At 40.4% G+C, this 27,317-nt stretch overlaps 2 protein-coding genes across 3 annotated transcripts in view; one reads left to right on the plus strand and one right to left on the minus strand.

Moving 5' to 3' along the window:
* xpr1a (xenotropic and polytropic retrovirus receptor 1a) overlaps positions 1–6,557 on the minus strand; it is a 69,662-nt gene extending 63,105 nt beyond the window's left edge. The window contains exon 1 of one of the 2 annotated variants that reach the window (XM_040129725.1): positions 6,007–6,556. In XM_040129725.1, the coding sequence (XP_039985659.1) occupies positions 6,007–6,075 (69 nt within the window). In that variant the 5' untranslated portion in view covers positions 6,076–6,556. Of the gene's footprint in view, positions 1–6,006 lie in introns of both variants that reach the window. The other variant, XM_040129726.1, reaches the window with a different exon arrangement.
* A 1,449-nt stretch (positions 6,558–8,006) lies between these two features.
* acbd6 (acyl-CoA binding domain containing 6) overlaps positions 8,007–27,317 on the plus strand; it is a 31,125-nt gene continuing 11,814 nt past the window's right edge. The window contains exons 1-6 of the mRNA XM_040129727.1: positions 8,007–8,535; positions 8,759–8,823; positions 9,276–9,372; positions 12,021–12,097; positions 15,361–15,466; positions 18,762–18,851. Of these exons, the coding sequence (XP_039985661.1) occupies positions 8,257–8,535; positions 8,759–8,823; positions 9,276–9,372; positions 12,021–12,097; positions 15,361–15,466; positions 18,762–18,851 (714 nt within the window). The 5' untranslated portion in view covers positions 8,007–8,256. The remainder of the gene's footprint in view (positions 8,536–8,758; positions 8,824–9,275; positions 9,373–12,020; positions 12,098–15,360; positions 15,467–18,761; positions 18,852–27,317) is intronic.

Below are 27,317 nucleotides of genomic sequence, written 5' to 3' on the forward strand. Positions count from 1 at the left end.
CCTGGTTAATCTCTGGTGAGCAAAAAAGCCCCCCCCCCTCCATCTAATAGGTGGGAAATAGACATTCAGATTCAGAGAGGGAGGCGTTCATTAAGATGGAGGCATTGCCATGGTGATGGCAGTGATGGGAAAGCAGGGCTGGGTGGCTCTTTGGGGAATTGGGGTAAACCTTCAGGCCTGGCAGTAATCAGGGATGAAACCTGTAGACAATAACTAAACCAAGCCTAATGGGGCCATCAGTTTGAATGACCATGCATTAACGTGATGATGACGCATACTTACTAAACCAAACATGCATGTAACACGGTACCAAACGCGTCCAGTCGATTGAATGTTGTCAATGGAATTCAACCCTTTAATAGCTGCAACATGTTGAGTGGACACTAAGCAAAATATTTGAGTGCTAGATGGTCGAATCCTTCCTCTAAGATGCTTGAGATAGTTATCCCTGTGCTTGAGGAGGTCCCACATTGTGTATTATAAGTCTGAAGAGATCTCAAATAGAAAGCCAACGGTGGATCACTTTAATCTTTTGCTCTGTGTTTGAGTGGATCCCTGTGTGTAGAAAGAGGAGTAGAGAGGATGGGAGGAGAGGCTGAAGGGAGGGGAGGAGAGGAGCAGAGGGCAGGTCTGGTCGGGGACCAGATGTCCTCCCAGTGGGGGAGGAACGATGAGGTGAGGATGGAAGGAAAGAGGGAGGTATAGAAAGGGGGGTTCTCAGCAGTTGCCATGCCTGTTGTATACATATTTTTCATATTGTAGAACATGCTGATAAATCACACTTTCATTGCACAAACTATAGATGATGCGCAATTCTGTAAATTTAATGTACCACTTACATGACATCATTCAACTTAATTAGAGAAACACAAGACTTCACCTTTAAACAAACAACACTCACTCACTGAAATCAGGGAGGGACCTGTTATTCCTCTACATATCGTAATATCACTTTGCTACTTTGAATTGTAAATGTGAGTCTCAACATGCACTCTCCTCCTCCTCGGCAAAGCTTACACTAGTGATTAGACTGCAGATGTAAATGTATATGTGGCCTCACACACACACAAGCGCGCATACACATACACATGTTATACAATACATATTTAAATTCCACTGTAACCACACAAAATCACTTACATTTTACATCCTGTAATACACACAAGTTTGCTTTTGTATGAAAAACCCTCAGGCATGTAGAGAAATTAAAATGAGAAGCAGAAGTTAATTCCAACTGTTGTCAGTGAGAGTTTATAAAACAGCATTTTAATATGTTTGCACTTAATAACGATCACATATCTTCTCTGTACCTATCAGCCTACAGTCCTGGATGAAATTATTGGCACCCCTGAATTTTAAGTACAGTATTTAGAATATATTCAGAAATAAATGCGAATTAACCAATTTTGTATAGTCAAAATATAAAATAAAATGTCCAAAGTGACTGTACAAAAAAAAATGCTTTCATAAAAAACTGTACGCTTGACATAATTACTTGCACCCTTTTCATGAATTTAAATTAGTTCCTCAAACAATATAACAAACAAATAAGACTCACCTGTGCTTAATTTTCAGTGTTCACATTACCTGAATTAACCAATGAATGATAGTTTTACTGCATAAAAAGGGGCTGATTGTATCCAGTTTCTTTTTCACAATGGTAAAGACAAGGGAGCTCTCTGAGAGCACCAGAAATGCTATTATCAAAAAACATAACAATTCCAAAGGCTACAAGGCAATTGGAAAAGATCTTGAAATTCCTGTTTCAACAGTTCATAATGTTATCAAGACGTTTCAGTCATAAACCTGTTAAGACTCTTCCAGGACGTGGTGCTAAGAAGAAACTCAGTAAGAGAAGTCTGTGAAAGTTGATGTGGATTGTGGAAAAAACACCACACAAGACCACTAAAGAGCTTCAGGCTGACCTGAAGCAATCTGGACTGGTGGTTTCAGGTCGTATCATACGCTGCACACTGAACTAAGTAGGGCTACATGGACGAAGGCCAAGGATGATACCACTATTGAATGAAAGGCACGAAAAGGCAAAACTAATGTTTGCAAAAACTTTCATAGCTAAGCCACAGTCTTTCTGGGATAATATTCAATAGACAGATGAAACCAAAGTTGAGCTTTTTGGGAACACAGTGCATCAGAGTTTATAGGTGATGAAATGAAGCCCATACGGAAAAGACCTTTCACCCTACCTACAGTAAAACAGGGTGGAGGTTCTATCATGCTGTGGGGCTGCTTTGCTGCCACTGCTACTGGAGACATTGAATGTATCAATGGAGTGATGAAATCAGAAGATTACCAAGGCATTTTAGACAAACACATGTTACCCAGTGTAAGAAAACTAGGTTTGAGGCAAAAGGTCTTGCATCTTTCAGCAGGACAATGACCCAAAGCAGACGACCAGCAACACAGAAGAATGGTTGAAAGGAAAAGATGGACTGTTTTAAACTGGCCAGCAATAAGTCCTGAACTAAATCCCATTGAAGACTTGGGGAGAGCACTGAAATCTGCCTTTGCAAAAAGGACTCCTGCAAACTTAAAAGAGCTTGAACGCATAGCAATGGAAGAGCGACAGAAACTACCAGTAGACAGGTGCAAGAAGCTTCGGATGGCTACAAGAAATGTTTAAAGGCTGCCATTAATGCCAGAGGTTTTGCAACCAAACATTAGTGAAGGGTACCAATAGTTGTGTCCTTTTAGTTAATGTCATTTTGTGTTTGTATCATTTCCCTAGTATTCAAGTTTGTTTTTTTATTTTCTTTTGTTCAGTCACCTTGGCTATTTTATTAAAATATTTTGATTATACAAAATACAAAATTACTTTGCATTTATTTCTGAAGATATTTTAAATTTTGTACTTAAAATTCAGGGGTGCCAATAATTTCAAGCAGGACTGAATATCCCCTGCCCTTTGGCACAACCCTCTGGAATCGGCAGGACATGCACACCTCCATACCAAACAGCTGTTTAGCACACAGGTTGATAACTACAATCCCACAGGATAAAGCGCACACCTAATCACTAAATCACTCAATAGCCTTGTCAATGCCTCCATATTCAGATGAAGGGCCTTACTAACTAGAGCCTGCATTTGCTGGAACAGCCACTTTGCCGCATCCTTCTCATCTGCATAGAAACTAGCTGACCAATCTGAATAGGCAGCTTGCAGATTTCCACACAATAGCGTTCTCCAAAAAAAAAAAAAAAAAAGAGGAGGATAGTAAAAACTGGGCAGCAGGTTAATTAATCCAACTAGCACACCAAGGCCAGAATATCACTTCAAACCATAGTCAGTTTGCATGTGGGCAGCTGTAATATTGCATACACCACAGATAAAGCCACAGCGGAAGTTTCCCATTTTACTGCATGTAGAACAGGTAAAAATGACCTGTACTGCTGGAATAATTTGTCATTGTTGGCATTTAATAGACAGACAACTTAATTACAATACAGCAGTTGTGTTGGCTGCAGTAGCCACTGCAGCACCTAATGCAAAATAATACACGACGGGCTGTTTGTGATGACTGCCACTGTATGTAATAACTGAATGTTTGTGTTGCACCACAGTAGTATATCCAGGCTTTGCATTTTTCAGTGTGACATTAAAATTGATTTCTTTTAAAGTCTGTTTTATCTCATTGACCTGCTTCACTTAATTTAACTGACTCTGAATATACCTCGATCGTCCTTGTCTCTTGCCTGGTTTCTCAGAGCATAAGAGCCTTGATTAAGATGTCCATCATCTGTAGGTGTGAGCTCTCCTCCTGATCTCTCCCTGCCCCACCCACTCAGGAGGTAATGGTGTTTACAGAGGTCAGACAAAGACTGAAGGAAGCCGCAGTATCACAAATACATACAAACACATCCTCGCTGTAAAACCTATATATAATTCAGATTTTAGGAAGAATGCTGTATGGATGGGAGAGAAATCCTCCGCATCTACATAATTCAACAATAGCTACACATGTGACAACAATTGTGACAACAATATGTTTGTATAGGCTGGATTTTTGGGACGGTTAAAAAGAAAAAAGAAGCAAAACATAGGCATCAGCTCCATACAAATCATGTATCAATGACTAAATACAGTTGTGTTCACAACACACTTATTTTTTTGCTTTCAATTCTTATAAAAATTAATGAAAGTATTTCTTAAGAAGATATGGATATAGATCCATCAATCTTTCCTGCTCACATAAATCGGTTAATCTAGTAATAAAGTAATACAATATCTTTACATATATCTAAAAAGATTATGTGGGATTCTAATAATTTAAAAATAAAAAACATCCAATCATTTGCTCTTGAGAGTAGTTATAGGAATTAAAGTGCTTCTTTTATAGGTTACTGGTGTAGATATACTGCTAAAATACTGTAATATTAAAGCTAATGTCACTTCAAGATATTATATCTAATACAACTCAATAACTTCTATACACGTTGATGACAGAGAAAATCTATCATCATCCATCTCAGGTCAGTGTGTGCCGAGGCGAAGACTGGAGGTGTAAAATGGCTGGTATGGCCATGCATCTGTCCCTGAGCTCACTGTGCAGCAGTCTGTACATACAAAGACCCCAGAAAGGCTGTGCATGTATGTTAATAAGCAGTTAAAAGAATATTATACAGTAGAGTTGTCCTCTCCCCACTGTGTTCACTACATATCTGACATCTCTTTAATTTTTTTTTTGGACTTGAATTATGTTGTCTGAGATTGTCTTTATTACACAGTGATGACAACATATCATTCATGTCAGGCTGGTCAGATCCACATGTCTGCTTTAGCAGTTATCCAACTTGATAGTAATATTCATGGCATGTTTCCAAAATAAAACCAGTGCAATGAGCTTCTGTTGAGTCTGGGTAGTAGATTGCTTGGGTTGAAGAGAACAGGGTCTTTGTCTATAATTCATAAAGCTAAATGGAACAGAGCAGCCTGTCCCGTCACTGCATGTCTGCATTAAAGCTCTTTATATAGATCCAGTAAGAAGTGGGGTGTGAAAATAAAATACTCCTTAAGTACTGTACACCATCCAACAAAGACAATGTGTGCACACAAAGATCCCTATGCATCCACACACATCAGAAACCCGATAGAATATCCGGTTAAATGAAGTCTTGCAGGTTGATTCCAAGACACAACCGTTTCTGTTAAACTGTGCAAAATATTAATATAATATAATAACAACCACATCGTGATAGAAATAAAATACATCTTTTTTCAGAGCTCTGGTCAAAAACAATGAATAATTAGAGATGCAAATTTAAAATTTTGCAACAATGAATAATTGATTCCTAAGAGATTACCCTGGTGTTCAGTTAGATTGTTGCAAATAATAAAAATTAAAGCATAATCCAAAGAGGGTTTATTTTTGTTTGAGTTAAACAAAATAAACACAGATTTTTCCTTTTCATTTTTAATGTTACCTAGACATTCAACAAAAAAAAGTCACTGAAATCAAAAGGTGCCAATATTTGTGTTGCAAGAAGAATATGAAAAATAAACACACAGTAAAACTAGAGATATGATTTATAAAAATATTTATACTATGACTTGTTAAAATAAAAAAAAAATTATTGAGGTAATTTTCCTAGTATGACAGGCATTCAATTGTTCAGTAAACTGTTCATCCTGTTCATTTTTAGGTGTTGTAAACTCAGCAAACAACAATAATAAACACTGAATGCTCCCCGTGGCTCTCAACAACCGCAGTCAGTTTCTCCTCCATAAAGAATAGGGCATCCCTTGTCTTTCCCGTCGATTATTGCTCCCATGTGTGGGCTTAACTGAAACTGAAACAATATACATATATATATATATATATATATATATATATATAAAGGCTTTTAAATGTTGCCATAGCTAAAATCGACTCTTATCTTCCAGGTTCCCGGAATACTTCCCAAGTAAATAGAGGATTCATTTGTAGGAGTTTCGTCCATACCTATATCAACAAGGTTTTTATTTCAAATACAAAATAAATTTCACTTTACCTCATACTGAAGATACTGTTTCCTCCACTCAGGAGTGATGTGAGACGAAAGATGCTCCGCGAATTTCATTTTGCCGGAACAACTGTCACCCTCGAATGTCCGTTAAATCCGGTGAGCGGCTGTCCCCTTCCCCGTCGACTCGACTTTTGTTATATCAGTCAACTTGCTGGCTCAACATGCGGCGCGTCAGCCCGGTGCACTCCGCTCCTATCTTCACTCCGCTTCTGGCTCGTCCCGGTCAGTGCGCTCCGAGCAGACCCCGTCCCACATACTATTTCACGGGAGGGACGGCAACGACAGCAGCCCCCTCTTTAACAGGTGGTTGGGCGGCAGCGGTATGGAGCCGGTGAGAGTGGCTCAGTGACTTTGCTCCGTCCCTCCCTGGGCAGGTCTGGGGACATTGCGGTCCGCCATCGCATTGAGCCACAGCGACGTGGTTGCGTCAGCAGATCGCGCAGTGGCACCGGGCGTTGTTGGGACCTCCTGTGAAAAGTGTTGGCTGTGCGGCCAGGGATCCCCTCACCTTCTACGCACAGACCACAGACCACAGACCCCCTCCTCCTCCTCCTCCCCTCTTTGATCAGCTGTTTTTGTCTGAGGTGCCGCCGTCTGAGAAGCTTGTTGTTGCTGTTGTTTTGTGTCTGCAATGAAGGAAGGGATAAAGTTAAACCATTGGCTATAGCTTAACAGTAACACATCCCGTTTACATTCCGTGTCCAGCTAATAGTAGAAACTCCATTGAAAATAACATAGCCTCTAATTACTGCATGCTTTTTAAAAATCACAATTGCCTGTTCTCATCTATTTCTCTCTCCTCTGCTAGCAATTCTGATTACTCGGGATGTGGGTGAGCAGAATTTTCCAGAGTCCTGCTTATTCCTACATTTCTACAATCTCTCTGGAAATGGGACAGCGAGTTGTGGCCTCCCTCGGATGCCGAACTTAACGAACAGGTCTTTGTTTGTGCTCTGAAAAAGCAGAGAGTTTTAAGAGAACTGAATAATAGGCTACCATAATTTATAGGATGTTTCAAAAGGATCTCATTATGCTGTCCATACTAATTTATGGAAACTAGAAATATCCCTGGATGGTCTATAGTCTGGGTGATTGTGTCTCACAAAAATGTACAGCTTTCAGAATAGTTTTATTGCCTTCACTGATTTAACATTTCAGCTCTGAATTCAGTCCAGCTTTGTTTTGTTTGGGTGAAACTCATGAACGATAAGTTGGGACAGTCGCTCAGTCTGTTGCAGGAGCAGACCAGGTGATAATTCATCACTGTGCCAATAGCAGCATCTGCTGGAAAGCCCGCGCTAATGCATTTTTCCTGTAATGTGTCTTATTTACCTCGTGACACATGTCAACAAAAACTTTCACGCTGAGATATGATGAAAAAAATATCGGGTAATAGCCCCAAGGACTAAGACTGAAATTGGACAGATCGGACATATATTGGACAGAAAAATAACTAAACGGGTCGTCGGTCGTAAAGCCGAGTCAATTAAAGCCCAAATTAACTCGGCTGCGTTATAAGGCTGCAGATTTCACAAGGCAAAATATGTAGCTAATGTTAGTAAGCTAACAAGCAAAAATTCGGACCGTGCACTTTAAGCTACATACCAAAACATTACCGTGTTGGTAGTGTAACGCTATGAAATAAAGTGCGATAATTCATATTTGAAGAGATTTTAATGACCCCCTTTTTAACCTTTATAAGTTCAGAGTATCAGTGGGCTAGCGACTGACACTAACGCTTTATTTAACATTAACTGTTGACAGTTACCTGAGTGGTTACTATGCACACCATAAACAACAAGAACGCACCAAAATGTTTTATTTTTATGTAGACTTTGTTACCTTGTTTAAAGACATTGTCATACCAAAGTAAAACAACAATTTCAGAGTCTTTTTTTGTTTCTATTGTGCAGTTTAAGGTGTTTTTTGTTTTTTTTTAAATTATATTTTGCTTACCGAAAGAACACCGCCAAGCTCATGCAGAAATGCCAGGAACATTTCTTGCTAACAGGGAGTTTAGCCGGAGCTTTTAGTTGACAGTACCAGAGACGGACCAATGGGAGAAACATATCCGACTGTCACGAATTCTCAACGATAACGGATTAAAAACGAAACCGCCGCTGAAATACTTTACAAACATTTATCCAATAGCTACTCTCAGTTCGCACTTAATATTTTTCACAAGGATCTACGACGCTCGTCGTGTCAGGCGGTTCGCTACAGACAACAATAACAATGGCTTCTGGGTCGCCGTCGTCCTCCCCGGACACTGCGACGGGCTCAGGTACAGACCCAGCCCGGCCCGACACAGGGGAGCCCCTCGGCGGAGCAGGCTCAGACTCCGACTCAGACCTGGGTTTGGGAAAATTTGACTGCAGCGCCATGGATATGGGAGACCGGCTGGAGGGAGAGGAGCTGGAGAGGGAGTTTGAGTCTGCAGTCGACCGCGTACGAGATCTGGTTCAGACGGCCAGTAGGGACCAGCTGCTGTACCTGTATGCTCGCTACAAACAGGTGAGTGTCGGATTGAATGGCGCTTATGTCGTGTTGGCCCATTTTAAGCGGCAAGTGCTAGCACCATATGGCTTCAGGTGAAAGCCACGTGCAGTGAATACTAGACATTCATGTTTCATCCCTGATTTAGGAGAGATGACTCAGGCCCATAGCTGTATGATGCCAGCTGGCGTTTTTAGGCCTAGTTAATCAGCTGAATCATTTACACTTGTTGTGTTTACAGGTCAAAGTGGGAAAGTGCAATACACCAAAGCCTGGCTTCTTTGACTTTGAAGGACAGAGAAAATGGTATGTGGCCTAAACTTGGTGATCGGGTTACAATAAATGGTTTCTACATAATTATGTGTCAAATTTTATTGTGGGTTGTAGTATAAATTGCACTATCTGTGCGTGTGAGAGAGAGAGCATATTCTTGTCTACTCTGCACAATTCACATGTTATGCTCCTGCGAGCCTCAAAAAAAAAAAGTTTTTTACTGTTTAAAATGAACTACTTATCATTCTCTTATCAATTAAATACCCCCCGGAATATCTGAAGTAAAACCTAGTCATAAAATTTAACTTGGAACTAATAACATACTCTTAAATTCCATTTTTTCCAGTTAGAATGAGAGTTCATATTGAAATGTCTAGTTCACATTTTATTTTGCTGCTTTTATCCACCTTATACAGATAAATTGTGTAACTGTAATTATGATGATGGTGATGATAGTGATGACATTTATGATGATATCATTACAGGCAAGCCTGGAAGCAGCTTGGAGACATGGAGGCAGAGCAGGCAATGCAGGAGTACATTTCCTGTGTCAACGTGTTAGACCCTGAAGGCAGCACGAAGGTAATAAATCCATTTCAGAGAAGTCTAAGCTGATTCCCAGAACTGCATATAGTGTACTATGCAACACAAATTTGTATTGTTCTCTTTCTTGTAAATATAGTGGATTCCAAATTAAATATTGAATAAAACAATTTTTTTTTTAAATTGACACAGCAGCAATCTTTTTGTCCTGCTTAAAGGCCAATGTCAGTGGAGTTCATCGCGTAATGCAACTGAGCAGAAGGTTAAATTCATCCAATCAGAGAAATGTGTCTAGAAGCTCCAGATTTAAGCTCCTCTATAAACCTGTAGCTTCCCTACCTGATAACAAAATTTTTTGCTAAAATCCCACCCATCATCTTTCAAATAAACATAGGTGTTTAACTCAGCTCTGCTCCATGGTGAGAAAAAAAAGACAAATATGAAAACATCCAATGTCATTTTTGCCCTTTTAGGATTCAATGCATTGTTTTTGCCAGTAGAGGTCAGTGTCACAGTGTAGTTCTGTCTCAGGCCTTTTAGTGGCTCTTTATTCTGTACATGTAGCACGAAAAATACATGAGGAGTTGTCTTCCTCAATAGCTGACATTCTGGGAAATGAATAATACAAGAAACTGTCTCAGTATGGCTGTTGATATGTCCCTGTGTGTATTGGTGACATAAGAGAGTTTGTTTACATCTCTACACACTCCTCTGTGTTGAGTCTTTGGACTGTCAGGAGAGTTGTGTTGCCATGGACAGGCCGTCCTGCATTGAAGGCCAACAGATTACTGCGCATGATTATAAAGGAGAGACTGTTCAATCTCATTTAAAAAGTTTCAGAACCATTCTCAAAGGATGATCTAAAGTATACTGAGCGTAATAAAGCTCAGTGTACGATGAAGTTTATAGCAGCTGGCAGAGAATAGGTGTTAAGCATTTCTTAAAAAATTCTTGTCAGAGCTAAGTCCTAAACTATTCATTTACACATTTAAGGTTTTACATCAAAAATAATCTTCTGAAATTGAGGTGGTTGCTATTAAGCCAACATTAAGGGAATTTTTTTCTAAATTTAGTCTACATCATTTTGGAAAATACTTGACCATTCTGCTAAGTTTGGTGAATTTCCATTACTTAATAAAGCCAGTTAAAGTTTGATGGCCTGAAACTCAATTTTGATGTCAAATATCAAATGAATATCTCCACAAAGAAACTGAAAAATAGACTGTTGTACCCTGTTACCATATATGTCGAAGTTGTCAGGCTTCAGTTTTATATAAGTTGAGGGATTGAATTGAAACTGCATGATAACATGATTGTTTTATTTTTTGTTTCTCTACAAGTGTAGTATACTCTCCAAAGGGAGGGCCCCAGAGAGATGGAATTAGGTTGTTTTTTCCACGTTAATGTGTAACCTACAGTAGCATCTCATTGCTCACATTTTTTCTTTCCATTGTCTGCTTTCCCTCTGGTTTCCCTCAGCTCTTCTTTACTACTCCATTTCCCTCCCTCCTCATTGTTGTCCACTTCTGTGCTACCTACTTTCCTCTATTAATCTTCCCCCCACCTTCTTTTCTTCTTTAACTCCTTCATTCTAATATTACCCCTATCCCTCCTCTTTCTTTGCTCTCCGTCCATATTAATGACACTTTAATAGCGTCAATGTCAACCATACATCCAATCCTGACACATTCTTTTGTCTTCAACCACTCTGCGGGGCAATACTCGCTGACTCTGCCCCGAAGCTGCACAATGCCAGGAGAGAGCCCAGCAAACAGGCCAAACCTACAAATGCCCCCCTGAAAAGAGGCTGATTGTATTAGTGTTACCAAAGCACCTTAGCATGGCAGTGGCTATTCTTTTGGAAGCACAGTTAAAATGGTGTAAGTAGGAGTGCGCAGACTGCGAAGCAGGGGAGAGAATAATAGCCAGTATTTGACCTCGGTTCCTGTCTCAATTGTTGAGCAGACACTGGCTTTATATTACATTACACTGCAGAGGAGCGGGGCCAGTGCATCAGCGAATATTCTGAGTTTCTGAAGTGAATTAGGTTGTCCCAAAAGTGCACGCACAGTTGTTTTGCTTCGCTTGCCATGTTCTTCCCCACTCTCTCCATTTCCTGAAATCCGATTTGTGTGGCTTCTTTTGTGAGTTAAGGTTGTTCAGCGAAGAATAGGCTGGGTAATAAAGTCTTGGCTGAACCGAATGTAATATGGAATTCCATGAAAACACAAAAGATTCACAACGGTCACAAATTAAGGCGCAATATATTTCATGTTGTTCTGTGGCATGTAATTGGTTATTCATTGCTCATGAGGTCATGTCTAAAGCCCCAGAGACTTGTCTGAAAATTACACATTTAGAACTTCATCTCTGTTGTGCATTAACTTTGCAAAGGCTATAGGGGAAAGGCTACAGGTAAAGCCATTCATGGTGAATAGATTAACCCAGCCCTATTGTATTGCATCGAGCACACAAAACAAATCAGTAAGGTCAGTGCCTCTATCCATATAGACTGGCAACACAGGCTGCAGAACTAAGCCAGACTAGACTAGGTTGGTGACACCATCTATCACTGAACAAGAGGTAAGTTTGTTAACAGTGACTGACATCTGTATTCTAAATATCACATTTTAGTTTTAACTGTGGTGGATATTGCTCTTTCATGTCTGACTGTTTTTATTTGACAGGAAAGACAAGGAGCAGAGAGGAGAACAGCCTTCGGAGGAGCAGCAGTCAGCTCTCTGTACCAGGAGGAGATGATCAGGTATTTACATCAGAAGTAACACACACACACACACACACACACACACACACACACACACACACACACACACACACACACACACACACACACACACACACACACACACACACACTCCATATTAAACAGCTAAGCACCTGTTAACCAGCAGAGAGTTAATTGCATTGCTCAGTGCTCATCTTGAGCTCAGTGTGTGTATGTGTGTGTGGCATGTATATCGACAAAAGCAGGATTGATTAGTGATATCCCTTGGCTACTGAGCTGATCAGTGTGTGATTGAGGAGGCTTTGAATGCTACATTTGTAATTCTCTCACCCACCTTGAAAAAAGAGTCTGATAAACACAGGAGGTTTTGTTGTCCGGACACTTTGTTGGAAGCCAGCGCTGAGTTATTTGAGCTCTCATTGTTTCTCGTACTTCCATGGAGCTCAGCCATGTTGAGAGGGTAGACCAGGATCCTATAGGGGATGTGATGACAGATTGTGTGCGTGTGTGCGTGTGTGTGCGTGTGTGTGTGTGTGTGTGTGTGTGATGGATGGTGTGGCCATGGTGTTGATGAGTGAAGCCAGGTAGAGGAGTGTTCCACACTACTGTGGCCAGTTTAGCCTGATGGATGAAGGACATACTGTATCTGCCAGTACACAAGACTTGATACACACATGTGAGCGAACAACACTTTCACAACTCTCTCTCTCACACACACACGTACGCGTGCAGTCACAGACATAAAAAAATCCTTGGTACCCTAGCTGTTGTGAAGACAGAGTAGCCTGTGACCTTCCCAGCATGCACTGCGACGCTGTTGATGTCACGTCATTTATAGGACCCACATTAATCATTTGTTTGTTTATAGCCTGTGTGTGTGTGTGTGTGTGTGTGTGTGTGTGTGTGTGTGTGTGTGGAATTGTGTACTCTCACTGTGGTACAGACTATATACAAGTGTTACGTGTGTGTGTGTATATTCATACATAAGCTTATTTTAATGACTGTCTATATTATATAACCTTACACTAAATACTGGACTGCGTGTGTATATATGTGAGCATGTGTCATGCGCCCGTCAGGCCAGCTCTGTCCAACATCAACGAAAGACGGATGAGCTGGCCTATTGATTAGTTGCCGGGAGAGACGGATGGCGGCCACACGTCAGGGACACTTGGGGTCATCGTGGCCATCAGACAAGGAAGTGGGTGTGGCCCAGTGTGGAGACTCATGAATAAACATAGTGCTGGTAATCAGGAGTATGTAAATGAATGTGCTCATACATAACCTAGCTGTGATAAAAGTGTAATGAGTTATTCATAATTCATCACAGGATGATGAGGAAGTAGCAGGGCGAGATGGGGGAGGAACAAGAGAAGTGAGAGAAAGCATGCAGATGAAAAGATGAAGAAAAGGAGGTGCAGAGGTTCATTAAGGAACTTTGTATCTGCAGATAGTCTCAGTTTTGGAACTATATTCTCACAGTAAACCATAAACCGTTCTGATTGTGGGCAGGGAAGGTTGATCTCCCTGTGTATGGAGTAAGGGCTCATAGGACCCACAGGGCAGTGGATTTCAATGGGACTGAGGCACTCTGCTGTGATTCTCTGAGCAAACTGTTGGTCTTAGTTTCGAACTTGGCCAGTGGTTGTATTAAGAAATGCATGCAGCCCATCCAAGTGCTTATGTTACAGACTGCATTCTAGTGATGCTGCAAGCGTCTTTATTCCTGTTCGCATTGCTGCTTAAATTTCAGTAAGATAACTGGAAAGATTGCCAAAATAAAGAGGGTTCTATGTCAATTTAGAATTGCAGTACCATAAGTTTTTAAAAAAGGCCACAATCAAAGCAGGAGAGCCTGAAGTTATCCTGACTTTTAGTCCCTAATATGGGTCAATCTCCAAAAAAACACTGGATCCTACACTTTCCATAATGCAGCTCAGTTGCATCTTTATTAGACTTTCTCTTCCTGATAGATAGACCCACTAAGTAGTGCAGGATTTCCATTAAACATTTGTAGTTTCAAAGTCTAAGCCAAGTTGGTCTTGATGACATCACATTTTTGTAGACTTGACAAAGCACTTCCAAGCCACAGGGGATGAAAATTGGAATTGTTGGATACAAAGTGTGATATTCTTTTAGGTTTAAAGTACGATTGCAGTCCGCTGTTTCACTGAGCTTACCTTTTAGAACGTACTTTTGTAAGTGTTATAGCCAGACCGCTTGTTCATCAAAATAACAGACGACTGGCAATTGAACCCCTAACCATGACAGCGTTAAGGAAATGTTCTCCCCACCAAACTAAACAACACCCTCACTCTTAATGGGGCAACAGCCCACAGTGGCTCCTGTGTGGCTGGAGCCAGGTGTGTGCTGTGGGACAGAGCTAGCAGGCGTCACAGACAGGGACTGGGGGATTTGGCCTTGGAGATGACTGACTTACTGCGTGGGAGTGGTACAGTGGCGGGTATGTGGGGTTTTTCTGTCAGACAATAGAACACAAAATTCAATTAATCTGAATGGCCGGCATGGTTAAGCGGGAGGGGAAGGCGTAAAGCTCTAAATGAGATTTCGCCCCTTCTCTCCCCCTCACCCAGCAGCCCTGCAACACCGCCGCCACCACTGCACCCCCCGGCACCAACTCCTGTCCCCAGTGCCAGGAGGTGATTAGAGACACAGAGATATAATCTGTGTGTGTGTGTGTGTGTGTGTGTGTGTGTGTGTGTGTGTGTGTGTGTGTGTGTGTGTGTGTGTGTGTGTGTGTGTGTGTGTGTGTGTGTGTGTGTGTCTCGTAAACCAGTGTTCCCGAGGGATGAGGCATGTGTGGCTGCTGCCTGTGTGTGAGACATGGAGAGCAGTTATGTGTTTGTGTTGTGTTATGTCTGTGTGTTTGAAGACTAAATACTGTAGTAACATAGGGTTTGCTTTCCTAGGTGTGCACATATTTAAAACATGAAGCATTTGAAAACAGTTAAAGGGTAGATGACCCAAATTACAAAAAACATATTTTCTCACTTATCCCATTGTCTAGCCATACAGATACTTTAGAGTACTGTGCTGTTGGTTATGGTTGCTCTGGTTTTGAGACATACTTGTACATCTCTGAAATTTCTGCCGCCAACCTGTACAGTAGTTACGAGTTGTGTTGTGGTGGAGACCCGCTATGAAATCTCAGACAGATATCTCAAAATATAATATAGGTAATTCTTTAACTACAAGTGATGGTCCGAATAAATAAAGTTGACTGTAAACGCCCCCCCCCTGTCTCTTTGTTTCACTCTCAGGGAAGAGGATAAGAACATCTTTGACTACTGCAGAGAAAACAACATTGACCACATCAGCAAGGCCATCAGCTCCCAGAAAGTGGATGTCAATACTAAAGACGAAGAGGTAACTATAAAACACGGCGCTTAGAAATATGCAAAGTGAAACTGTACTGGTCGCATGTGAGAGCTGCAATTTATAGTACTACTCGTTATTACCATGACAATGCTGTACTATCTATGTGTATAATGTAGGTAACGGGGCAGAAGTAGAGTAGGTAAAGCAACCTTTCACCACAGGATTCATCTTCAACCCCCGACATCAGGAAGCATTTACCCTGCTGAAGTGTTTTTTAGCAATACACTGAATCCATACCAGCTGCAGGGTTGCTGTCCTGTGCTCTGACCCCATGTGCACAGGGGCAGGTGAAATAACGAGAGGAGTAGCATGAAAAATACAGGTCACGGGGGGATGGCTTTTTGCATAATCTGAAACCATAAACACATGGGAACCACTCCTCAAGCCGAGGTGCGTAAATTGTAAGAACAACTATTATTAGCATCGCAAGTTGCTTTCTGGCTTGACCCTGAAATCCATTCATCTGTCCTTGATTCATTATGGGCCAGGCCAAATGGCTTGCTCCCTGCCTCTCTTTCATCACAGCCGTTCCTCAGATAAGCAGGGAGCCGGCTGGTGAGTTCCCAGCCAAAGACCAGATGGTTGAGGGCCCTTAGCAGCAGAGAAAGCTTTTTCTGTCCTGTAATGTTGTCGTCTGCTCACCCGCAGTGCTGCTTGCCCCACAGCAGAGGGCAATGGTGAAGTTTCACATCAGCAACAAGCCTGATCTGCTTCTGCAGCTCAGAGAGATGAACAGAGAGACAGACACGTAAAGAGGCTCTGTCCCCGTAGATACTCAGTGGGTCTGTGACCAAATATCCACCCGTGTCACATGTTTCTAGTGTCAATTTATTGCCAACAATGCCAATTATGTACCAATTAAGACTGCAAGTGTGTGGAAGATTTTCAGAACATATTAGGACTTGATGGTTAATGAACTCATCCCGTCATTCATCCAAATTCCACATAGCTCCTGGTTACGCTCCTGGCTTTACAATTTGCAATTATAGTCAAATCCCAATAAAAGAGAGGTTACAGAGAAACAAAAATCCAGGGAACCGAAGATGTATTATAATAATTTCATTACATGAGCTATCTAGGATTGTTGTTGACAAAGTCACATAAAAAAGAAAACATGGTCATAATAGGATATGTCCTTATGTATTATAAAACATTTTGGAAAGGCATGTGCTTTTCAAAGTCATTGCTGGAAGAAAAACAGAAGGAAAGTGACAAGGTCAGATTATGCTGTTTTGTATATAATTAATAAGTCGTGATTGCCTCTGGGAGGCCTGGCTACATTGTACATTGTTTGGATATTAATGAAATTGATACTTTGATTGTTTATTGCTTCCCAAAACAGAGAACAAAACCTTATACCTTATACTTAACTAGGCAATAAAAATGTAATTTATAGTTCTGTGTCGCATTCCCCCGGTTTAGGAGACACTATCCAGTGTATACATTTACCTTATTTGTCATTACTATGTCTTTTTGATTACTTTAATCATTGCTGCTCTTTCAAAATAATTAAAAGGCTTGCATTGTAAAGCCCACACAATTTAATAATTATTGCACTTCTCATTATTTATAGAATGTTTTTTTTTTTTTTTTTAAGTGTACAAAACAAACTTGGAGATATGTGCATCAAGTGTCTGTTAAGTTTAGCTGCAGCTATGACAAAGAAGCTTAAAGAGGCAACCTTCAGTTTTTTTAATCCCACCTTTAATATTAAAAATGTCTTTGATACTTAAAGACATAGGTACCAATCCCAAAGAAATTTATCATTGCATTATATTGCATGATAACATTTTTCAGGTCTGGAACACACTTCCATATTTTTTTGAATACTTGCCTACTGTGCATACAAACATGCAAAACAACAAGTGTGTATATTGGGACATAGCCAGAGAAAGGGAATGAGACACAAGAGACAGAAGAGGGGGAAAGAAGCAGTGAGGTTGTCACACATCTCTACATAGATATACTGCAGGAATGGTGTGTCCATTTGTGTGTCTGGTTAGAGATGTCCTACCATTGCAGTGCTTCTGTCCTCCACAGTGACCGGGAGTTCACCGAACCCCTGAAATATAGAGAAAGAAGGCTACTCTCTACCCACTTAAGCAGAGACTGCTTGACATTTTTACGTAAAGTTTTACCTTCCTTGATAAAAGGATATTTCAGCTCTGATCAGAAGAGACTGGTCTTAATGTCCTGTCTTCTAAATACCAAGACTGGCCCAAACTCTGAATGTTTCTGTAAATGCTGTGTTCTCGACTTTGAATGCTGCACTTATTCTGTTTGACACATTCAGGCCCTTCTTATTCACTGCAACACCTCGAAAGCCCACGTAATCCTGAGTTATTGCAGTGTCCTGTTGGAAGAAGTAAACTCTCAGTCAACAGCAGCACACCTGGTAGAGAGCAGGAAAGAGCGAGTGAGAGAGAGAGAGGGAGGGGGGGAGAGAGCGACCAACTTATTGGTATTCTGGCCTTGCTCATAAGTATCCATTTTAACATACAGCCGGGGTGATCAATATGATTTAAGCAACAGAACTGGACTCGGAGAGTTTGCTTTACCTAATTGGCCTCACTGAAAAATGAGCTTGCATGGTTTTGCTAGAACAAGGATCTTAGACATAAGGAGAGGGTGTGTGTGTGTGTGTGTGTGTGTGTGTGTGTGTGTGTGTGTGTGTGTGTGTGTGTGTGTGTGTGTGTGTGTGTGTGTGTGTGTGTGTGTGTGTGTGTGTGTGTGTGTGTGTGTGTGTGTGTGTGTGTGTGAGAGAGAAAGGGGGCTGCTGTTCAGCTGCTCTTCTTTTGTGAACATCAGTCAAGCTTTACATACTGTGTGCAGGTTTCTGAAATTTGTTCTGGAGATATCGGTCTGAGCTTGAACCACCTACTGCTCTTCCTTGCAAAAACACAAACAGAAACAGAACAGTCCACATATTGTATCTCGTCACTCTGTCCGCAGGTCATTATGGAGCTGAGGCCCAAAGGCTCTGAGCTCTGAATGGCTTATTTTCTGTGGAAGCAAAGAATCTGATTGAAGTTTGGTTATGTTTGAGGCACAGGAGATAGAGGAGGATGCCCCGTGATTTTTTGTTTTTGTTTTTGTTCCAATTCATAACAGATCACGTAACGCTGTCTGAAATTACAACCTAAACATATGACATTACATGCAATATAGCTAATTTAAACATTCCAATGCTTTTAAATGTTGATTTGTACTTTCAAACATTTGTACAGGCCTTTTACAGTGTCCTGGTTTGGAGTAATTTCATGGTCTTCACTTGTGTTCGCAGGGCCGGGCTCTCCTGCACTGGGCCTGTGACAGAGGACACAAGGAACTGGTGTCTGTATTACTCCAGCACAAAGCAGACATCAACAGTCAGGTGAGTGGCATGTCTCTGTCTGTCTCTCTTTCTGGGTGTTTCCTGTGCGTTTTAAAACAAAATTGTACGTCAAAGAGAATTTTTCAACAGGCGATTGCTGGTGAAAGTTTGATTTTGGTAGCTAGTTAGTGCCGTTTGACACATTGTGCGTAATATCTAGAGTTTCAGCCAGTGATTGGTGTGGTAATTGATCAATAAACTAATGAGTAGAAACCCAATTATCCCCTCTTGTTCTGAGATTGAATGAAGACTGCAATAAAGACAGCTATATTTGCCCGGAATGATTAATTTAAACAGGTTTTTTTATTTTTTTTGTGGTGGAAGAATGTAATTTTCATGCACATGCAGCTTCATTTGCCATTACATGCATAGTCATGCAATGCACTGTTTTGTTTTTTTTGTTTTTTTGCGTAACACAGATTCACACAATAGAAATGGTTTGATTTTTTTCATGTCAGACAAGTGTTTACTGAAGTGCAGTGGCTGGATTTAGTCTCAGAAGTCACCACAGAATGTGTTGAGGTCTGTTCCAGTGTGGATGAGCAGGTATCAGTGTTTGTAATAGATGGAGTTAGGGTGGAGACGAGAGGAAAGCATAAGAAGCCTTATAATTCCTAGTAACACTGCTCAGCACACATGTAAACCCAAGGCAAATAGTGACATCTTCAGCATCCCCATGGCTCTTCTCTTTTCTCTCTCCATCCTCTCCAACCCTCCCAGAAGGTCACCTTTAATTCACTTTGTGCAACAGACAAATCCCCCAGGGCTTTAGCAGACAGAGTTAGCTGGTAGCTAGCCCAGTGTTTAGCCTTCCCAAGGTTTAGCTGCATCCAGGAGGCTTTAGCTTTGGCGGTAAGCTGGCTCAGCTGCACATCGGAGAAATTACTCCTCTTCCCTGCCCAGCGGCAGGACACAGTGCACTTCACCAGGCTGCACACTGAGGCTTTAACAGTAAGGCCGAATCAATTGGAAGTAATCAGGCAAATTGTTTTACGTTGCACAACCCACATAATCAGGACATTTCACAAATGACTTTCTCTTTTGTAGTCATGCGTGGCCCTTTTTGTTTTGAACGCGGCAGGGATGGGGGTAGATTTGTGGGGAATGGTTCATAAAAGACTTAACAGTGGGATAACTACGAAACACTCCACTGATGATTTAGAGCCATATCAAGATAATGAAAGTAGAGGAGGATTGATGTATAGATAGAGACTTTTGTCCTTTTGTAAGATGTAGCATATTTACAGTCATGTATCTATCATTAAAATATAAAAAATGATTTCTCTAGGTGCCAAGAGGTTTCAGCAGTCAAAATAGGGACTAGAAATCTTTGGCCAGGTAATGACATTAGATTGCTGGGTTTGAGCAGACTCCTAATTTATTTCCTGTGCTGTTTTTGTCTGATTCCACTTCATTTCCTATCAAAACACATAGAGGGAAATAATCCAGTGTTTCCCTTTTCCTCTTATATCATTTGTAATGGAGCAAAGAGAGAGAGGATGACAGTACTGTAGAGATTTTGGATGAATTTTAATTATTTAAAAGCCCGCTCTGCTGTAAAATGGGCCTTTCTGAGTGAGTACCTAATGTGTATGTGTGGGAAGGAGAAGTTAAAATAATGTTTCAGAGACAGGATTTTGTAGCCTAAATTCATGCATTCAGGTCATCAGGACCTTTCCACCTGCCTGTCTCTCAGGTGTCAGAGGAAGCCAGCCGTGGAGGAGACTGAATATTAAAATAACTGGACCTCTGCAGCAGTTACTGGTAGCAGATTTATGAGGTGGCAAAGAGGTGGCTGAGAGAAAAATATAGTCAGCTAAATCATATCACTCTGTCGCAATGCCAAATTATCTCACTATGTAAAGCTTACAGAACGATATGCATCTCATTAGAACTTGCTCGAACATCCTTTTATGTGTTTTGTTTTTCTTGGGGTTAAGTCAATAAGGCAAGGAATGGAGGAAGAAAAGAAGGAAAGGAAAGTAGCAATTTTGTTGTATTGGAGAAAGATTAAAAAAAAACTGATGGATAGTTTTATGCTTCTGTCCTTTTTGTGTAAAGCCCCCGTCACATGAAACAAAGAGTATGGGAGGATGTGTGTGTTCATGAGAGGAATAGAGGAATGTTTGGGTTGTTTGCAGGCTATTAGAGCGACCAGTAATCTCTCTTGACCTCTACCAACTGCCGAGCAACCAGTAAATAAAGATCAAACATGATTTATGCTTAATTTGTTGATTAAAAAGGGGAGGGGGACTTGAGAGTTAAAACAAAAAGTATTATTATTTGCTTGGCAGAGGAGGAAAATCGTTTGAAATTAATCAACTGATTGTTTTAGTGAATTGTTCCCAAACCCTGGTAACCTGCATTAAGGGCTCGTTTGATAGTTAATCCTGGATCAAGGCAGGGTTGGGACTACAATAGGTAGCTGCGTGTGTTTGAATACACAGATCGCAGCTCAGCCACCTGCCAACTGTATATCAGGCCCTGGTGTTGGTATAGTACGTTAACTCCCAAAAACCCCCCACCCCCCACCCCCACCGTACCACTGCTCCCTCAGCTAATACACCCAGAAAAAGTGGGGCAGACAGCACCAACTGTGGGAAAGATGACAATAAAACCTCACTTATTTTTATAATGGAAATTACGGATCAAACGATGGACTTAGATTCTGTGTGCTAGAATGTATGTAAGAGCATTAATGAGGAACAAGCTTAAATTTAAGACATTCCCTTATATCACAACAGTAGTGAAAACAGATCTGACAAAAAGAAATTTGTTAGTAAGTTCCCTTCAAACAAAGGTATGACTATTTTCAAGACATTAAAAATAGGACTTTTTTTAATCAAACTTCAGTGTTTTTTTTTTTTTTTTTTTCTGTGTGTGTAATGACCAAAATGTGCTAATTGCACTTGGGTCATATTAGCACCAGTATCAAAACATTTCAACTGATATACAGCACTAATTAAAGGTTATTGACCTGTTTCAGTAAAAAAAAAAAAAAAAAAGTTTTACAGCAAGATTGAATGTGTTTACAGGAGATACAACCGAATAGAATATTGATTACATGTTCTATATTTTTTTTGGTTCCTGTTTTTTCATATTTAATAATGTCACACATTGAATACCCTAATTTGTCTTGATAAAGGTTGCTGGACTGCATAAACACCAGGGACAGCAATGGAAAAACGCTGAGGACTGTATTATTCTATGCCCAACAAAGTCTGATATGTTGCTTTTTTTTATGTATACTGTATATAGTAAACTAGAAAACTAGAATGTATATAGAATGGACATACTGTCCCAGAACACATATATGACAAATGGAAACGTATCAACATCATTGATAATACAGACATAAATAAAAGCAAAACACACAAAACAAAGAAGCCGATAGGTAAGAAAGGTAAGAAAACCTATATCCTATGTTTAGGATATTGGTTTTCTGGTGCCCACCATCCCAACTTTTCCCTTCTCTCTCTACTGTTAACTGTCCAATACAGAAAAAAAAAATCGTAAAAAGATTATCATTGAAATTATAGATAGGCCCTTGAGAAATGGGCAAAATCTAAGGAATCTTAGTGATTTGATGCGATATGTTTCTTTTTGTGTAACCAGAGGTTGCAGAATGCGCCGTTTCATTGGTCTAGACATGTGTTTGTGTGTGTCCGCTCTCCCTGTGGTCATTCTCTGTCCAGACAATGTAATCCCACACCCTCAGATAACCCTCATCCCACACACACACACACACACACACACACACACACACACACACACACACACACACACACACACACAGAACTTCTGTTTTTCATGTGGAAATCCCAAACCTTCCTTTGACCCGCCCAACAAGCTCTCAGGTTGCCATGGAAATTCATTTGTAGGAAGGGTGTGCCCCTTTTTTTTTTTTTTGGGAACTGGAGTCAAAGAGGCAGGGCTTTGGTTCAGAGGAACGGCCCAGAGTAGACTTGCAGAATGTCTGACTTAGAGTGATTACTCGGAGAGTAAGTGACGGAGGCAGGATTAAGTTGGCAAAGAGGAAGGACAGGTGAGATGCAGGTTAGCACAACACAAACACAATGGCAGGAAGGAAACATTGTTAAGGCTTACAAGTAAGAGGAGGTGATTAGAGGACGTGGCAGCACAGGTTTGAAGCACATGACTGTGTCTCATATGCTTTTACTGGACTCATTCCTGCCCCCCCCCCCAAAAGCTCCTTCTCCTTCGCTCCATTCCTCCCCGCCTCCGCCTCTACTTTGTATTAAAACAACATGATCCATGAGGCGGGGAGAGCGACTTGCAGCAACGCTAATTCTAATTAATCCAGCGTGGTAGCACGGCCACGGCAGGCCCCAAGCGCTCCCAGTCTATCAGATAGAAATTCATAACTTAATTGAGGTCAGAGCCTCGAGCCGGCAGAACAAAAGTCTCCAGCCAGGACCAGCTAGATCAATAGTAATAAATATCTGACTGGGCGGCCTACAATTGGTGGATAGAGAGCTCACAACAAGGTTTATACACACAGTCTGCATGTTGAACCTGCAGGGATATCTGGGCAGTGTTTGTGTGTGGTATCAACAGTTTGTGTCTGTCTGCTTGTGGTTAGGACAAAGTCAGACTCTGTATGGCGGATTTGTAATGGCATAGTCTCTCTCCTAGGGTATGGACCCATGGATTTGACATTGATGTGAGCAGTGTGGTTGGACTTGGACTGTTTATTTATCTATATCATGGAGCCATATAGTGAATTAATGACTGCGTTTGAAACTTCAGCTTTACTGAAACGTGTATGCTGTCAAATGACAGTGATGAACTTGGGAAAGATGTGTAATATCAAGGGATATTTTCCATAAATTGTCTGGGCTTATATATCAGCTGATGCTAGCTAATTTCAGATATGTTATTTTTAGCATAAAGGCTGATAACAAGACAATCCAGTATAGAAAGCCAAAGATGCATTTGAGGTAATTTAGGAGCTGTGTCATTCACCAGAAAACACTGGCAAGTGCAAAGCGTCCCACTCTCTTCTTGGTCTTCTTCTTTGCCAATTCTTTAATACTCACTTTTAAGGGATCATTATCAAAAATGCTTATGTTATGTATTTATGTTTTTAAAAAAATATATTACGAGCCAATATATTATCTTGTTTTGTTTAAAATTCTGAGAGAACAGCATACTTTCAGTGCATTCAGAAATTATTCAGACTCCTTCACTTTTTTTTCACATTTTGTTATCTTGCAGACTTATACTAAAATTGTTTAAATTCATATTTTCTCTCATCAATATGAACTCATTACAAAGCACAAACAGTATTTTTGAAATTTATGTAAATGTATTAAAAGGAAAAACTGAAATATCACATTGACATAAGTATTCAGACTCTTTGCTATGAAATTCAGCTCAGGTGCCTCTCGTTTCTCTTGATCATATTTGAGATGTTTTTATGAGGTCTCACAGCTGACAATGCATATCAGAGCAAAAACCAAGCCATGAGGTCAAAGGAACTGCCTTCAGAGCTCAGAGACAGGATTGTGTTGAGGCACAGATCTGGGGAAGGTTACAAAACAACTTCTGCTGCAGTGAAGGTTCCTAAGAACACAGTGGCCTCCATAATTCTTCAATGGAAGAATCCTTTAGCTGGCCGCCCAGCCAAACTGAGCAATCGGGGGGAGAAGGGCCCTGGTGAGACAGGTGACCAAGAACCCAATGGTCACTCTGTGTGGAGATGGGAGAAACTTCCACGAAAGACAACCATCACTGCAGCACTCCACCGATCTGGGCTTTATGGCAGAGTGGCCATAAAGACGGACGGAAGCCTCTCCTCAGTGAAAGTTTGCGTAAAAGTACCTAAAGGACTCTCAGACTGTGAGAAAAAAGATTCTCTTGTCTGATAAAACCATGATTGAACTGTTTGGTCTCAGTTCTAAGTGTCATATCTGGAGGAAACCAGGCACTGCTCATTACCTGCCCAATACCATCTTTATTTATCAGGTATCAGCCTCAAAAATCTATTTTCGGTCAGGCTCCGATACCTTCATTGCAAGACTTTTTGTTAGTTTTTGATAATGTTGGATTCTGAATATGCATTTTCAGCATTCCCATTGGTTTTATTTAAATGCTTTTAGACAAACATTTTAGTGTGAATAATAAAGTGTTGATATCACATTGAGGTAAATCCTGAATGTGAGGTACTGCATTTACCAAATAGCAAAGGGCTACATTTTTTTTCTCAAAGGAAAAAGTGTTTCAGACAGCTTCATAAATGAGGTGTTCTTGGTTTGTGCCAAATCCCCAGCTCACAAATCAAGTAGCATGTCAGAGAAAAAATTCCATTTTAATCAAACTGAACAAATCGTAAGCATTAGCATCTGTTCATGCACATTTTTCATGAAAAGGCATAGTAAACCTCCATCAATATTTATTGCATTTCATATTGAAGCCGCAACATTCAGCAAAAATTTAAATTTGCAGCCTTTTTTGTGGATATTATGCAGCTCTGCTGAAGGCGTTTTAGCTTTTTGCAGTGAAACCCGGCCTGCTGTCGTAGCAAACAAAGAACACTGAACCCTCTCATCTGTGTCCTCTACTATGGTGTCAAATACTTGTGGGATCAAAACGGTAAACACACACACACACACAGACACACACACACACACACACACACACATACACACACCCACACCATGGTGGCTGATTGAAATTCCATGGTGGAGGCATTATTACACGTTTGTATCCCTCCCCTTTCCCAGCACTGCCTCCAATAACTAATGGCTCAGTCAGCCCAGTCATAACAAATACTCCGCAAGATTTGTCATAATTGTGTGTGCGTGTGCGCGCGTGTGTGTGTGTAATTGTTCAACCTATCCCCAGAATATATAGGTTCTTTAAGATAGAAAAGGCAGCAAGGTCGTAAAGTAAGGAGAAGAAATATCGTGAATTAAAAGAATAAAATGAAGAATAAAATAAGATGGAGGGAGAAATAGAGTAGAGTAAGCAAAGACATGAAATGGACACAAGTAAAGTTGTGGATTAATCTTGATATAGATATATATCTATAGATATATAGATATATAGATTTATACACGGTGATAAATATATTTTGGCTACCATCAGTGGCTGTTCCTCTTCTGTTTATACTGAGGTATGCGTCCTTTTCACATCTGAAATGGTATTACACCATTGTTGGCAATGTTGCAAATCAGTCAGCAGTATTGATGGTCATTTTATATGATTTTTTTTTGCATCCATGTGGTGAAACACCTTTTATTTGTCAGGTATTTAATTCACTGGATACAATAAAAATAAACTGATTATTTTCCCCATCTATGGTTTCTAAATAGATTTGTCAGAAACTTTTAATCTTTTCCCAGAAATTCGATCACAAAATTAACTGACACCGCAATATAAAGTTTCATATACCATGAGAGAGAAATTTTATCGATATATAGCCCACTATAGTGGACAAGAAACCAGAATGTACATTTAAGGCAGAATAAATATCTTCATGTATGTTTCTTTCCAAGCATCCACAGCATGTGAGAATGGTACCAACTTCACACACTCTCATATCTCTGCAGATTAATACTAGACTCTGAAACAGTCACACAACTTAGTCCACACAGTAATACAGATATTTAAGAAAGCTATCCTTCACTTCCTCTTTGAAACAGGTCCAGTGACAGCACAAACATTACCTGTTGCTCCCGCATTTTCATCTAGTATAGTATTGTAACTGTGTGTGCATCCGTTGATGTAGAGGAGGGTGATGATTGTTATGACATTAGTGATGTGTATTATTTTCTTTTGGAAGATTAACACTTGTTAAATGGATAGAGGCGAATCTGTCAAACAGGTCTTTTTTTAAAAGTTTTTGTATTTTCAAGCAAATAGGAATCTAGGGCTGCAACTAACCATTATAAATCAATCTGCTGCTTATTTTTGCGGTTAACTATTAGCTGTTTTGTCTATATAATGTCATAAAATAATGAAAGATACCCATCCAGGGTTCCCAGGGTCTAAGGAGACGTCTATAAATCTTTTGTTTTGTTCAACCAACAGTCCAAAACCCTAAGATATTCAGTTTACTATGTTGTAAAACAGAGAAAAGCAGCAAATTCTCTTATTGGAGAAGCTAGAACAAGCAAATATTTGTTGCCCATTTATTTTCTGTTACTCGATTAATCGACACATCATCTCAGTTTTAATCAAGATGCACATTGGTAAAGCAGGATACACACACATAAAAGCCACCATAGCCACCCCACACAGCACTTGACATTTTATAAGCCACACTGTAAGCTGCGCTTATAGGATTCATATTTAGTACTTGCTGCACATTAGCTGGACTCGATGAAATGAAAACTGATGCCGTGCTGTGTTAAAAGGGCCTATCAGACACAGATACAGTTATGAATCTATAATATGAGCACTCAGAAAAGAGCCAACGACTTGACAGTAATAGTGAAGCCT

The sequence above is a fragment of the Xiphias gladius genome, chromosome 6 (genome assembly GCF_016859285.1).
Source record: "Xiphias gladius isolate SHS-SW01 ecotype Sanya breed wild chromosome 6, ASM1685928v1, whole genome shotgun sequence".
NCBI classification, from domain to species: domain Eukaryota; kingdom Metazoa; phylum Chordata; class Actinopteri; order Istiophoriformes; family Xiphiidae; genus Xiphias; species Xiphias gladius.